The sequence below is a fragment of the Pseudophryne corroboree genome, chromosome 1 (assembly GCF_028390025.1).
Source record: "Pseudophryne corroboree isolate aPseCor3 chromosome 1, aPseCor3.hap2, whole genome shotgun sequence".
Classification (NCBI taxonomy): domain Eukaryota; kingdom Metazoa; phylum Chordata; class Amphibia; order Anura; family Myobatrachidae; genus Pseudophryne; species Pseudophryne corroboree.
The window spans coordinates 943675921-943692424 of record NC_086444.1 but is presented as its reverse complement, the minus strand read 5'-3'; the positions used below and the strand labels follow the sequence as shown (position 1 = coordinate 943692424).

The window sequence follows — 16504 nt, the reverse complement described above, 5'->3', positions numbered from 1 at the left end:
AAAGCCTCAACCGGAGATACTCCTGTGCCAACCTCAGCGGGCACACACTCGCTTCCTCCCGGGCCTCCAAGGACACCCAGCGACCCCGACCTGTTTGATCTGTCTTGGACCGCACAATCCTACAGAGCAACAAGCCATCCTGCAGGCGCACATTCCCGTAAAGCATACCGGAGTCACGAAATGCCTTACTGCACGCCACTAACTCGCTCACCCGGAAAGCCCCAAAGAAAGCTAGCGCAAAAGCACATCTAAATAGAGCCACCTCGAACTCCGAGGTCGCAATTTGAGGCAGCACACGCAGCAACTCCGTTAGCAGCTGCAACGACATGGGTCTACGGGAGTCCGCAGGCGCCGGACGCATCCTAGCCCATCCTTTAAGCGCTTTGGAAAGGACAAAAGACCCAGCGGGATCCGTCATCCCGCAGAGCCGAGAGTGAAAAGCAATGCCCGCAAGGGCAGAAGACATGGCCGCTTTTGACCTACCCCTTTGATAATGTTCCCAAACAAAGGCCAACAGAATGTCAGCCGGGGACTCACCTGCCACACCGTACCTACTTTGAAAGGCCGACCAATCACGCCAGGCCGCCTCATACGCCCTGAGCGTGGAAGGAGCCAACGCACACCTGGCCAGAGCAGCCAACCCGACTCGACAAACTGCCAGACAGAAGGCGGGCCCGGTAAACCCTCCGCCACCGCTCCCGGAATCAACGCCCGGAATCTATCAAACTGGAACTGAGACAACGCATCCGCAACTCCGTTGTCGATACCGGGAACGTGACGGGCCCTGAAATTAATATTGCGCCGCAAGCAAACTAACACCATATGACGCAACAGCCGCAACGCCTGTGGAGAGGACGAACGCTGGTTATTGATAGCGTGCACCACCCCCAAGTTGTCGAAACGGAACGAAATGTCCCGATTCGAGAACTGGCAGGCCCACAACTCAAGGGCCACTATGATCGGGAACAACTCCAGCAAAAGGAGGTTCTTGGTGAAACCCTGTGCCACCCAAAGAAACGGCCGAGCAGCTGCGCACCATGCCCCGGCAAAAATGCCCCAACACCCTGACTGCCCGAGGCATCAGCGCACAACTGGAGCCAACTAGTGGAACAACAAGGGGGAGGCCACAAAACCTCCCTGTTGAAGGACACTGGGAAAGAAACCCAACTCCGCAAATCATCCCTGATCTCGCGGGAAAGGTACACGGTGTGATGCTGCCGGACCGTCACCACTGTGGCCCGTTCAAGTTTGCGACAGAAAACCCTACCCATGGGGATAATCCGGCACGCAAAGTTGAAAGAACCCAGCAACGACCGTACCTGCTTAAGCCGAACCCTGCGCTTGCCCAAACAATCGTGAATTAACCCAAAAGCTTACGCACTTTATCCTCGAGGAGGCGACAACAACCCGCCACCGTGTCTATTTCGATTCCCAAATAGCTAAGACAACTGCAGGGGCCCTCACACTTGTCCTGCGCGACGGGAAAACCCAAACTTTCGAACAAGGACTGGGCCACCGACAGAATATCGCCACAGACCGAACTTTCCCCTGGGCCCATAAAGAGAAAATCGTCCAGGTAGTGGGCCACCCCGGGTTGCCCGGAGGCGGCCCGGATGCACCAGTGCAAAAAAGTGCTAAATCTCTCAAAATAGGCGCAGGAGACTGAACAGCCCATGGGGAGACATCAATCCACGTAAAACTCGTCCCCAATTTGAAACCCAAGAACCGCAGGGAATCCGGGTGCAGGGGAAGTAGCCGAAAGGCTGATTCAACGTGTAATTTTGCCAACAGGCCCCCCGGACCACAGTCCCGCACCAAGCGCAGAGCGTCATGGAAAGACTGATAACGCACCCTGCACACGGCCTCGGGAATGGAGTCGTAAACCGAAACGCCCGGAGGATGCGACAAGTGCTGTATCAGGCGGAACTTACTTGGGGCCCTCCTGGGCACCACCCCCACGGGGGAAATGCACAAGGAGGGAATAGGGGGAAAGGCGTAGGGCCCACACATGGGCCCCAAGCCGATCTCCGCGTCCACTTTCCGCCGGACCTCATGCGGGAATTCGCGAGCCGACTTCAAATTCCGGCGCGCCACCACGTGCACCGAATCCGAAATGGGCAGGCGAAAACCATACCGAAAACCCTCCAAAAGGAACAACGCTGCCGACCTGTAGGGGTATAAACTAAGCCAGCGCCGCAATTCGGGAACTAGAATAGGGGAGGGGGCCTTACTTACCAACTCCCCCGGCCTCGGCTGGAGCGGAGGGCTTACCGCTCGCCGCCAAGGTGCAGTCTTTGGCCGAGTGACCGGCCCTGCACAACTTACACGAGTAGCGAAAACGACAATTTACGCCCCTAGTGCATTTTCCCTCATTGTAGGCAAAACACTTGCCTTTCCCCGAGGAGTGGGAACCCGAAACCCCGGCCGCCGCGGGTTTCTTGACCGCGGCGTCCGGAGTGGGTTTGACCTGTTGTGTGACCTCCAACCATACCTCGACATCCCTAAAACCCGCGGGCAGAATGGGGTTTCCATCCTGATTACGATGGAATTTCTCGTCGTAATCCCGCCAAGCGGAACCCTTGGATTTCAAGTACATGTCATGCACCCAAAACAGATATTTGACCAAATTGGGATACTCTGCGGTCCGCGATTCGGTGTAGCAAGCCGTAAAACCCAAGAAACCCCGCAACCACTGGTGAACATTACGGAAAGCACTCTCCCCAATGCCCCCCGGTTTCTTAGCTGCCTCACAAGCCTGCCGCATCTCATCCGTAAGGGTGAAGATGTCAACGTACTTCCCCTTCCTGAATTTTTCCCGCATCCGCTTGCGAACCCCCCGGGTAACGGCCATGCACCATCTCCGTATAACAGGGGGGGGTCAAGGGGGACCGCCGACGCCGGTGCTGCCGCCTTTCGCGATTCCTTAGCCACGCGCTGCGCGATAAGTCTAGCTAGTTTACGCGGGCGCCGCGGAGAACCTGAAGAAACACTGCTAGAAGATGAGGAAGAAGTGCTAGAAGAAAAGTGGGAAGTAATAGCGTGCTCACCAGTGCCTGAAGGACCCGGACAGCATCGTCCGTTGCACCCGACTCCGGAGGTGGCGGGACTGCTCCCGTCAGTGCCGCGGCCGCGGTCCTCTCCGACCTCCGGCCCCTCCGCGACGAAGACCCGGAACCAGCCAGCACCTGAGAGGAGGAAACAGAAGGGACAACAGGCGCAGGAGAAACCAGCGCATTAACGGAAATGGGGGTAAGAGGCGGGAGGGGGGCAAAGCTCCATCGCCCGTCGGAGGGGGGGCCAGCGGGGCACGGCGGGAGAGGACCCCCAACAGAGGGGAACGAAACGGCGTGGGGGAAGGCAGACCCGACCCCCGGCGCGCCAACAACGGCGTAGGCAGGGCGCCACGCGGGAGGTGGAAGGTAATCGGCCGACCCATGAAATGCCGCCGAAACAGGATGGAACGGCGTAGGTGCGGGGGGCGGCTGCCAAAAGTGGGCCAATGGGATCGCCCCAGCCGGGGAAGACCCGGCATACAAGCCCGCAAAGGCAGGGGGGGGAACCGCAACCCGGGGGCCACCGACCGACCACGTGGGTTGGACGCCAACGGCCGAGCTAGCACGTACGGAGAAAATTGTGACGAGGACAGAACCGGGAGGCCTATGAAAGGCGCTCCGGAAACGCCTGCGCAAGAGGCCAGGGAAAGCCGCCGGTGAAAAACTGACCCCCGGCAAACCCGTGAGGCGCGCCAAACGTCAGTGGAGGGCCAGGCAGGTGGGAAGCCGCAGCAATGGACGACTGTGTTGCCACCAGCTGCACCGCCCCCACCGGGCCGGGGGGGGGGGGGGCTGGAGCCCGACGCCCGGGGATGCCGACGCGGGAAGATGCGCAACGTGTGACAGGGAGCCAAGCAAAAAGGCTCCCGTTGCGGGAACCCCAGCCCGGAAACTGGAAGAGGGGCGGCACCGCGGAATCCCCAGCAATACCCACCCCCCTGACCACCCCAGGGCCTGTCCTAACCACCCCATCCCCAACCCTATATGCGGGCGAAAATGGCCCCCCACAGGGTGGGGGCCCCTCCGCATCCGCCCTGGTCTACTGAGCCGAAGGCCCAGGCGCACCCTGCAGCCCCACACCAGTATGACTCTCGTGCAGTAGAAGCCCCCCCTCCCCCACCGCAGCCCGGCCGCGGACGCCCGGCACCACGTGGGCGCCCGCGCCGCTGTTTGGAGCCACCGACGGGGAGAGAAAGGGAGATGCGACGCTGACCAACGCACCGGGCGAGGGAGTCGCCCTGCGCACGGATGCCGCCGGGGACGCTCAGAGCGGCCGCCGGCCGCACGATCCCCGCTGGCAGGGGCGCGGGCCGCAGCGGCCCGACCCTGCCGCGAACCTGCCGCCGCCGGAAGCAACCTCCGGGGGGCCGCCTACGGGAGCGGGAGCGAGGGGTGCCCACGGCCTCCACGAGGCAGCGGGAGGGGGGAGCGGAGCGGCGTGGACGCGGCATAGGGCAGCAGCAACAACAACAGGATTGTAAATAAAGATATAGAGGAAGGGAGAACAAGGGAGGGGGGCAGCACAGAACAATATAAAGGGACAAAGGTGACAACAGTATCAAATAATCTGTGGCAATATACTCAGCCTTCCTGGGCCATACAATAAAAATGGCAAGAGGAAGCCTGAGGCACATGACCCTGCCCTATATACTCTCCTGAGACCAACCCCTTACAGCTTGACTGACGACCCTCTGTTCCTATAGGAAAAAACCCACCAGAAAATATGATCTGCCTAGCAACTGCTTAGTCATAAAACAACCAATCACAAAAAGTTGGGCTCTTATATGGCCTCAGGGGTGTAGTATGGGTGACCGGCGGTCTCCTGACCGCCGGTCACCTTACCGATGCCGGGATCCCGGCAGCATACCGACGCCGGGATCCCGGCGGGGAGGGGCGGGTGCAGCAAGCCCCTTGCGGGCTCGCTGCGCTCGCCACGCTGCGGGCTTGGTGGCGACCTGCGGTCGCCACGGGTTCTATTCCCTCTCTATGGGTGTCGTGGACACCCACGAGTGGAAATAGTCCCTGTTGGTCGGCATGCCGACCATCGGGATAGTGAGCCGTCGGGCTCACGGAGGAGGTCATGTGACTGTCGGTCAGCCGACCGGCGGTCACATGACTACCACCCGGCCTCAGGCTTATGCAGCCTTCAGCTAATCAAGTCCAAGCTGCCGGAAAACCACAGAGAAGTCAAACTTTAGAATGCAATTGAACATCTGTTCCCCATCACTGGTGGTCATTCCGAGTTGTTCGCTTGCTAGCTACTTTTAGCAGCAATGCAAACACAAAGCCGCCGCCCTCTGGGAGTGTATCTTAGCATAGCAGAATTGCTAACGAAAGATTAGCAGAACTGCTAATAAATAATTCCTTGCAGTTTCTGAGTAGCTCCAGACCTACTCCTAGATTGCGATCACCTCAGTCCATTTAGTTCCTGGTTTGACGTCACAAACACGCCCTGCGTTCGGCCAGCTACTCCCCCGTTTCTTCAGCCACTCCTGCGTTTTCTGCTGGCATGCCTGCGTTTTTTAGCACACTCCCGGAAAACGCTCAGTTACCACCCAGAAACACCCACTTCCTGTCAATCATTCTCCGATCAACAGAGCGACTGAAAAGCTTTGTTCGCCCGTGAGTAAAATAGCATAGTTTTGTGTAAAATTGCTTAGCGCGTGCGCCCTGCGTTGAATTCGCATGCGCAGAACTGCCGGATTTTAGCCTATTAGCAATTTTGCTAAAAATAGCAGCGAGCGAACAACTCGGAATGACCACCAATATTTTTAAAATTAGAATGATAGAAACCCTGGAAACTGTTGCAGCACCGCCTAGAACCCAGCTGCTGTATATAAATGATCTGTCTCATACAGCTGTGTGTGTAGAAAGCACTGCACAGCTCCCTAGGATCTGTGCAGGTATTTGTGGTTGCAAATAATCGCACATTTGTTTTATGTTTTAAAAAAATTAAAAAGCATGGGGTCCACCTCCCTATTGATAAACATAACTGTAATAGTGTTTCACACTGGCTGCTGACAGCCATGGCACATATTACGTACAGCATTAAAGGTACTATTAGGCTTATGTTATTAACTGTTCCCCTTCCCCCTCCGTATGTGGTCTGCAGTCCACGGGCAGTAGCCGACCACTGCTTTCAAGCCTAGGCTGGTATAGAGAAAGACAAAGAGCATTTGGTTCTCCCAATATTTCACTAACCAGCAGCAATAGGCTTGACCAGCCAGGGCTGGCAGAATAATAGATGGATACCTACAGTGTGGGGGTTCCACACCATCATTACAGTGGTGCCAATAACGTTAGGGATTTTCTGTCTGCCTCAGAGCGATGATCAAGGAGATAATGAAGAGTTAATAGAATGAATAATTGTGTCCTTTAATGGTGCACTACAAGTCCCAGCAAGCACTGTCACATCCAATTTTCAGGACTGTCAGGTCATGCTGGGATTTGGAGAACCACAAGTTCCAGCATGTACTAGCAGACCAGCATGTACTAGCAGGCACCTGAAACATTAAAGGCACAGACTGAATTAAAAAACTGCTGCATTGAAATAAAACACCCGACAACCCATTTATTACTTACACAATCCACCATGGCCCTGCCCCTTGCCATATAGTGCATCATGCCACAGGGTGTGAGGTCACAGTGATTCAATTCACCACAAAACAGGTCATCAAGTACCTGGACTGGACTGCCCAATTGGCTGGGGAAATGGGAATGATCCGGGAGACTGATGTCCTCTCCCACTAGTTCTAGAAAGCCTCCCTAAATTCGGGCAAGTGTTGGTGTGTGTGAATTTCCTCAGGAACTTTAGCGGCATACTTAATATAATCTGCAAATCTGTAAAAATAAATATCCCCTACCTGAGGCTGTCAGTAACATCACAGTATTACATTTCTGCTTTATGATACAGTACATGCTTCTGTGATTGTGTTTTTCCTTTCTTTTTGCTTTATTCATGTGTTAAGAGCTTGAGAGGATGTGCTGATCTGATATTGTCACTGTATTTCTAGCTCCTGTTCATTGTGTAGGTGCTGTATTGTGGTAGTGTATGTTTTGTGATGCTTATGTTCTTTTCAGGATAGGGTGTGGGCCAACGTAGGGAAGAGCCTTAATTGCATTATCGCCATGACGGACAGGCTGCTTGAACAAGAAGACAGTACAAAAGACATAAAACCTGATTCCTTAGATGAAGATCTCATCACATCGCCCATAAATGGTAAGGTATCTTTCCTATCATTATAGCCCAACTGCTTTGAATGAAACACATCTATTTACAACAATAAGGAGCGGCAGATGACAATGGCCTTTCCCAGAAGTACAGTACTAATACACTAGCCAGCATTATACAGCCATATCCCTGATGGAAGATCATTTATCATATTGTATCTCCTTGTACTCTCAGATATGCTGGCCATGCTCAATTGGTTCAGCAGGGGAAGCACTTGAAACCTGCACAGTGTTTTTCTTTCAAGCTAAGACAAATTGGTATTAACAGATCACAACAGGCAGCATACTGAGGCAGCAGTACACATTTAATTTTTTTGTCCAGGCTGCCAAAATCCAAAGGATTAGTTAGGATGACATCACCGATTTCTTAAAGTAAGGTATTGGCTATTTGGCTTCAGTAACAATTCATTCAGTACACCTGTGGTCATCTGTACAGACAACACTCTGAGCTTGTGATATATACCACCATTTGCATGGTTATCCCTGCCATATTAATCTGTGTACTAAATCAAGTATAATTATGGTGAAATTAAATACTTATTTGTTCTATTCTTTCATTATTAAGTATAAAACTTTCTTCTTTTGTAACTGTATATGAGTTGATCAATTCGTCAGTAATCAAAATATTTACAGTATGGCACTTTTCTATGGGTGAGTCAGAAATAGTTACAGTCCATGGTAGTCCTTCCATTCAGAGTATTCCCCATTTGGTTATTGTGGAAGCTCATCAGAGAGCAGGGAGAATGCAGGTGACAGCACAGAGTGCATGGTTCACATAGCTGGAATGACTGAAGTAGTACACGCTTATAAAACACAAGTAGCAAACGTGACCTTTTAGGGACAGTGAAGAAGAACATAGGGATGTTTGGTGTGGATTAATAGATTGAAAGTCAAAATGTTGACACTAATTGGTGGCCATGCATAAGGTTTGACAGGGACAAAAGGTCTACAGTGCTAAGAGGTCAACAGGTTCACAACCCTCCCCCATGTGCATAACACCAACTAACCTCCCCCCCCCCCATGGCTAAACCTAACCATCCCTTTCCTTAGCCTACTCCAGTGGTTCTAAAACACTGTGCCTAGGTACCCTATAGTGCCTCGGGGTGCTTGTAGGGTTACCTTGGATTGGTGGTCCAGGTTCAATTCAAATTATTTACTGTCAATGTAAAAGACAGAATCAGTTCTGGTGGCTTCCAGTAATAAAATATATGGATAAACAGAATGAATCCTGTCCCTCACGACATAACTGAACCTAAGGATGACTTATAAAAACAAGTGACTTAATTTAATATTATTTTCTGAATTTCTCAATAAGACACTTTTGGCCTAGGGGTACCGTGAAAAAAATTCTGATACTCTAGGGTGCCGTGATTCAAGAAAGTTTGGGAACCTAACCACTTTCCTTGGTGCCTAACTCTACCGGTCCCTTCCGGTAGCCTAACCCTAACCCTAAAAATGTTGAAAATACATGTGTTGACCATTTCGATGTTGACCTTTTTTACCTGTCAACCTTTTGTCCCTGCCAACCTAATACATGTTGATCATGTGGTGTCGACCTAGACATTATTGATCTATCATCCAGATACCTTTGATACCCATAGCAAATGCTTCACCTCATTCACAGCTGTCCTCATGTTATAACCCCTGCTGTTACAAAGGGATTAGATATGTTATCCCGGCGGTCGAGATACCGGCGGACACATGACCGGCATCGGCATCCTGACACTGGTGATACTGACACCGGACTGGGTAAGTATACTACCTCTCCTCATCCCCTACCCCGATCCTCCTGGGGTGGCAGCCATGGCTAACCCTTTGGGGGGGTGGCTACGGCTAACCACCCCCCCTAGTGCCAAACTCTAACCCACCTAGTGCCTAACCCTAACCCTTCGGCTGTCAGAGTTCCGGTGCCGGTCTCCTGAGTGGTATCAGGATTCCGGTGTCTGTCACATGACTGTCGGCATCATGACAGCCGGGATGCCGAACGCATCCCATTACAATGTAATGTATCCTGTGTCTGTTCTCTGTAAGGCTGCAGCTCTGTGGGCATGCCACATCTTCAAGTATCAGGGACTTGGCACTGAATGCATGCTCACCAAATTTGTGGTCACTTCTATGTAAATATACAAGTGACACTGCTAACTTTATAATATTTTTGTATGATGGCTATACTGCTGTCATAATCATACAACAGGTCATATATAAATAAATGGGGGGAAAGGTGCAGAAATAGAACCATTTTCACGTGACTATATAAATAATTAACAAAGATAAATATTTGTAGATGCCAACAAAGGGTATTTCAGGCAGTTGGATCTAAAGAATCCAAATCTAAAGATCCATTAGATCATTGACACTGATAGTAACACTAGTATACAGTATACACGTGGTAGACTCTGAATGGCAGATAGTAATGTTTTATACATCTACTCTAGGTTTACTCATATGGCATAACATTTAATTTACTTAATTACGTCATTATTATTTTTCTCTCCCAAGCTTCTGAAAAGAAGATGTAGGCCCCCATGTGTCAGGAGGGCAGAGTAACTTCATTTCTTTTGTTATGAAAAAACCTATGAAAACAATCTATCTTCATGGTCCCCTGGTGATGATGAGTAACATACAAGCAGTGCAGTGTGGAGAAGCACAAGTAATTTCGGCCAAGGTCAGGTGGAATAAATAGATTCCAGTCTTCTCCAGCCAGCAGTTTATTTGCCTGACCAAGTTTGTACAGTAATTGTAGGCAGTGGAGCAGGGGAGCGTAATGACATCAGTCCTATACTGGGCCACATGCCTTTGTATTACCTGTACGCTGCATGCAAACAGCACACCCATGCACACATCAGTTTTTAGAAATTAAATGATTTCTGAGAGATGCATGTTTGTTCGATCAGTAGGGAGGATGGGATCCACAGCTTTCATTCTCATAATCCTTTTATCAATGACTCCTCTGCAAAGAATCTAAATGAACAAAAGACAAACACAGGATTTGAAAAGGAACTAGCAGACAAGTAATGTGACTTGTAAACTACTGCCACCTATTGGTCTTTTGTGTAATGTACACAATTTTTCAACCTCACTGTAAGCTTACACAGTGTATACAATGATAGTAAAAGACTGCATTTCAGCAGAACCTTTAATGCCTAGGCAGTGCAATTTGGCTTTGTTTCATAGGCCTTAGTAACTGTGTCATTGCATTGCAGTGACATGCGGTGGGGTTAGGCAGGTGAGTCTTTCCTGTCATACTCCAGTATACGACAGAGTTTTAACTATATTAATTATTTATCTATATCTTATATATCTCCTTTGTATTATTCTAGTCAATTTTAGAGTCAAAACTCTGGAGTAAATAGTCTATAGGGGGTACACACGTAGCGATGTGTGCTTAAATTCTAAACAATCTGACTAGATTGCTTAGCAATGAAGCACACATCTCTCCGTGTGTATGCCCCATAGTGATAGCAATGCGCGGCGCTATCGCCGGTTCTAGATTGGCCTGCATGCTGGCACAATCTAGTTAGATCGCTTACTTCACCGCCCACCTCGCTCAGCACACATCGTGCTGAGTGCTGAGCAGGGGGAGAGATGTGTGCTGAGCGGTCTGTGCTAGATCACTCAGCACCAGGGCCGGTTCTAGACCTTGTGGTGCCTAGGGCAAAAGTTTCCTTTGCTCCACCCCGACAGGTAAAACAGAGTTAGTGCGTGCCGAAGGCATGCACCCAAAAATAGGGGCGTGGCCTCATAGGGAAGGGGTGTGGCCACATTTATGCCCCCAGTAGATTTGCCCCCTATAGCTGTGCCCCCAGTAGTTGTGACACTGTAGTTGAGCCCTCAGTAGCTGTGCCCCCTGTAGCTTTGCCGCCTGTAGCTGTGCCCACAGTAGTTGTGCCCCCTGTAGCTGGGCCCCCAGTAGTTGTGCCCCCTGTAATTGTGCTCCCTAGTAGCGCCGCTTACAAACACAAAAAAAATACTCACTAGCCCCCCTCCTGCTTTCCGACCGCTGCTGCCGCTGCTCCTCCATCTCTGGCAACCCGCTTCTCTCTGTGGGAGAGACGTCATGACGTCTCTCCCATAGCGCCGCACAGACACTAGAGGTCAATTATGACCTCTAGCGTCTGACAACGGCGCCGGCTGCAGCAGGTGTCCACACAACCCACAGCTCCTGCTGCAACCGGGGAGCAGGGTGCGGGTGGGCGCCTGCAGGGTGGCTGCGCCCGCGGGCCGCATCGCATCGGGCACCCGACCTGCTTGCCTGTGCCTAGAACCACTCCTGATCAGCACACATCTGTACATGTGTACCCCCCTTTAGACAGATGAGGAAGTGCCTCCCCTGCCTACCTTTACCACCCATCTCTGATCAAAACTCACCAAATTTCCAGCAGTATATACTGCTGCACCTGTATATAATGCCCACATGAACCCTTGGGCTTATACTGTATATTGTGTGTTAATTTGGCCCTGGTTCTAGCTAGTGCCTCCCCAGCCATTTACCTCACCACATGTCCGTGTTGCATTGTGACTCTGGGGGGGGGGGAACATAATCCACGAGAATTCTTTCTGTTTAGTAAAACAGAGGAGTAATTAAATGAATTGCCATGAATTAGGCCACACTTGGTTGTTATTGGGTCATTTACTGTATCAGATAAACTGAATAACAGATTTTACTTTACTTTTACTCTTTGCTCCTTCATTACATGTAAATTATTGGTGTGTAATATGTTCTGTATTCCTTGAAATGAATGCATACATTATATTATTGTTAGTCTGATGTTACATTTGGTGGACGGTGACATTTCATCCCAAAACCTACCAGTTGCTTATTAAAAATCAGCTGTAGAGCAGAACCGAGTGTCGGGACTACAGTATGACTGATCACTGAGGCTGGGAACCTGCACATTCAGCGCTAAGGATTAGACCATAGACAGATCCTGAAGATATAATTGCAGCAAACCAGGGCTCTGGAATTTTGGTCACTTAATTGCATCTGTTGGGATTTTATATCATTTAGATAATGAGTTTATCTCCCAGCTAAGAAGAGTTGGGGGGAGAATTTATCAGGTTGGATTTAGCAATAAAGTGTCAGAGTGATGTAGCTATTTTCTAGGCAGCATTCTGTGAACCTGCTTAGTGACACTGCCTGCGATTTTATCATGGAAAGGTGGACAGAAAATATGATTTGTGTGCACCAATACATATTAATTTCCTTCATTCTGGTGTATGGCATTTGCAAGGGAGGCATCATGGCTATCTGATTAAAAAAAAGCTTGCTGTGTATAGCAATTCAAGCACAGCTCGGAGATTCATTCAAAATTTATCATCAACTTTTGGAACGTTTTATTACCAATTGTTGAAATAATATACATGGAAATATGAGACACTTGAGGGCATATCTAAAAGTATATTGGAAAAAGAATTATTTTTATTCCAGGCACACCCTGCATTATTATTACAGCATTCTCCTGGCCACCATTCACGTCAAAAAATTCTATTAATACCCCTTCCTACGTACGGCGGGTATGCAGTCACACAGGCGACATTCACAGTGCCTACACTGTGATTAAAAATGATTCTGAATGTCAACAGCTTTGTTCAAAAAGGCCGACATGTTCGTAATGTTGACATTCAACCTGTTGACAAAATATTGACACAATGCATGTCTACATTATGAATTTAGCAGCGTTAGGGTTAAAGTTAGGCTTAGTTTGGTCGACATTCTAACCGTCGACATGTACAATGTCAATAAACTGAACATGTCAACATTATTATGTCAAAGTCGACCTTTAGACCTTGTTGACATTCTTGTGTTAACATGCTCAATGCCAAACTGGTATCCCACACCTATATACCTGGCATTTTACCTTAAGACTGTGTTGGTCAACATTTCTTGTGTTCTGTTACATGTTTTGTAAAAATGTTACTTTTTTATTTACTGATCAACTATTGTCAATTCTGAAATAAAGAGCCAGAGAATGACAAAGTGTGGCACATATAATTTGTTATGGTTGTGGACATGTGTAGACTATGGGCGGCCTAATATAGCGTTGGACATTTTTGCATCCAAACCATGCATGTAAAATGCGTTCTCCAAAAATAACACAGTAATGAAGCTTTGCAAACTCAAAGCAGTCATGGAACATATGTGTTTTCAAAGAAGCTTTCTGTTACCTCTCAGACTATAGTTTCCCACCCTTGCTCCTCAAGGCACACTAACAGTCTTGGTTTTAAGGATAGCCCTACTTAAGTGCATGTGACTTAATTAGTTATTCAGTTATTCTGATTTAACCATCTGTTCTCAAGCATGGATATCACTAAAACCTGGCCTGCTAGTGTACCTTGAAGACCAATGTTGACACTTTCCCAACAGCTATTACCTGTTTCCCTTTTGATTGTAAGCTCTTTTGGCTTTGGGCAATCTTTTTTTAATAATCTTTAATGTCTGTGTATCTTTTGGATATTGGTTTACAGCTGCATAAATTGTCAATTTATAAATACTAACTCATACAAAAAAATGATGTTTATAGTTCTACTGTAGGAGATTTGTAGTGGAAAATAAATGTACATTTGGTGAATGCTGCTCAACTTCTAACTGGTTAATATGGACACCAGTCATTGTGACGTGAAGGTTGTAGTATGCGCCTCTCCTGCTACACATATAACTGGAATATAAACTTGGTGAACAGCTGCTGTTTTATATGCTTGTCAATATTCAATGGTGGAAGTGTCTGGGAGCTGGAAACTGGTTGCAGCGTATAACGAATCCAGCTAATGTGATGACTATTTTATGAGGGCAATTTTGCATAATATTTTTATGTATTCAGTGTTTGCACAGCATGGCAGTAGACACTCCTTTTAAGATGTTCTCCTTCTGTTTACTTTGATAACTGTCCTTTTTTCTATCGTGCAGAAGACTGGTATGAACAGCTTTACCCTCTGATAATTACGCTAAAAGACTGTGTAACAGAAGTAGTGGATAAGGCAAAGACATCAATGACTTTTGTTGTGCTTCAAGAACTGGCGTGCGGTTTGCCCCAATGCCTGCGCCTTACCTTCAGAAGAGACGTGGTTTTCAGCCAAGCCGTAAGTCCGTGCTAGAGAATGCATACAGTTCCCTTTAATTAGGCACTTGGGCATGCAGAAAAGCAATCTCCTCTGCAGGGTTATGATATACAGGCAGACATCAGTCATTAAGCGGTTAGCAGGTAAAGTGGCACAGTTGTAATTCAAATGTACTGGCACACTTCAAATCCCAATACCCTAAAAGAAAATTAACTGGGTTACAGGGCATATTCCTCCAGAAAAACAACATTTATAACCTACAGTATGCTTGTAAAGGGGCTGAGATCTGGCTTCAGCCTATACATCTAGTGTGATCTCATAGGCACCGATCAGATGGACTTTACATTAGAAAGTGCATGTTATATGCATACAGTAATCAATAAACAGAAACATTAAAATATACTAATGTAATGGTGGCATGTCATACAGAAGAATCTGCTTTGTGCTTTTCTAGGTGAACTACTTTGGGTTAGTAAGTTTGATACCCATACTTGCTACCTATCAATAATGAATCATAAAGTGTTGGTTTTGTACAACATTATATGTGGAAATGTTTTTTAAACCATTCTCAAAAACATCAATTTTAAACATTACAGCCGCACCCAGACACTCTCTCCTTCCCCTACATTCACAGACAACACTACAGCAGCCCCAAGACACACACTCTCCTTCTCCTACATTCACAGCCAACACTACAGCAGCCCCCAGACACGCACTTTCTTCCTCCTACATTCACAGCCAACACTACAGTAGCCCCCAGACACGCACTCTCCTTCTCCTACATTCACAGACAACACTACAGCAGCCCCAAGACACACACTTTCCTTCTCCTACATTTACAGCCAACACTACAGCAGCTCCCAGACACACACTCTCCTTCTCCTACATTCACAGCCAACACTACAGCAGCCCCAAGACACACACTCTCCTTCTCCTACATTTACAGCCAACACTACAGCAGCCCCCAGACACACACTCTCCTTCCCCTACATTCACAGCCAGCACTACAGTAGCCCCCAGACAAACTCTCCTTCTCCTATATTCACAGCCAACACTACAGCAGCACCCAGACACACACTCTCTTCCCCCTACATTCACAGCCAACACTACAGCAGCCCCCAGACACACACTCTCCTTCTCCTACATTCACAGCCAACACTACAGCAGCCCCCAGACACACTCTCCTTCTCCTATATTCACAGCCAACACTACAGCAGCCCCCAGACACGCACTCTCTTCCCCCTACATTCACATCCAACACTACAGCAGCCCCCAGACACACACTCTCCTTCTCCTACATTCACAGCCAACACTACAGCCGCACCCAGACACACACACTCTTCCCCCTACATTCACATCCAACACTACAGCAGCCCCCAGACACACACTCTCCTTCTCCTACATTCACAGCCAACACTACAGCAGCCCCAAGACACACACTCTCCTTCTCCTACATTCACAGCCAACACTACAGCAGCCCCAAGACACACACTCTCCTTCTCCTACATTCACAGCCAACACTACAGCAGCCCCAAGACACACACTCTCCTTCTCCTACATTTACAGCCAACACTACAGCAGCCCCCAGACACACACTCTCCTTCCCCTACATTCACAGCCAGCACTACAGTAGCCCCCAGACAAACTCTCCTTCTCCTATATTCACAGCCAACACTACAGCAGCACCCAGACACACACTCTCTTCCCCCTACATTCACAGCCAACACTACAGCAGCCCCCAGACACACACTCTCCTTCTCCTACATTCACAGCCAACACTACAGCAGCCCCCAGACACACTCTCCTTCTCCTACATTCACAGCCAACACTACAGCAGCCCCCAGACACGCCCTCTCTTCCCCCTACATTCACATCCAACACTACAGCAGCCCCCAGACACACACTCTCCTTCTCCTACATTCACAGCCAACACTACAGCCGCACCCAGACACACACACTCTTCCCCCTACATTCACATCCAACACTACAGCAGCCCCCAGACACACACTCTCCTTCTCCTACATTCACAGCCAACACTACAGCAGCCCCAAGACACACACTCTCCTTCTCCTACATTTACAGCCAACACTACAGCAGCTCCCAGACACACACTCTCCTTCTCCTACATTCACAGCCAACACTACAGCAGCCCCAAGACACACACT

At 49.0% G+C, this 16504-nt stretch overlaps 1 protein-coding gene across 6 annotated transcripts in view; it reads left to right on the top strand.

Moving 5' to 3' along the window:
- INPP4B (inositol polyphosphate-4-phosphatase type II B) overlaps positions 1 to 16504 on the top strand; it is a 1055719-nt gene that overhangs the window by 877673 nt on the left and 161542 nt on the right. For all 6 annotated transcript variants that reach the window (XM_063920402.1, XM_063920401.1, XM_063920400.1 and 3 more), the window contains 2 exons: positions 7134 to 7272; positions 14188 to 14360. In XM_063920402.1, coding sequence (XP_063776472.1) covers positions 7134 to 7272; positions 14188 to 14360 — 312 coding nt within the window. The remainder of the gene's footprint in view (positions 1 to 7133; positions 7273 to 14187; positions 14361 to 16504) is intronic.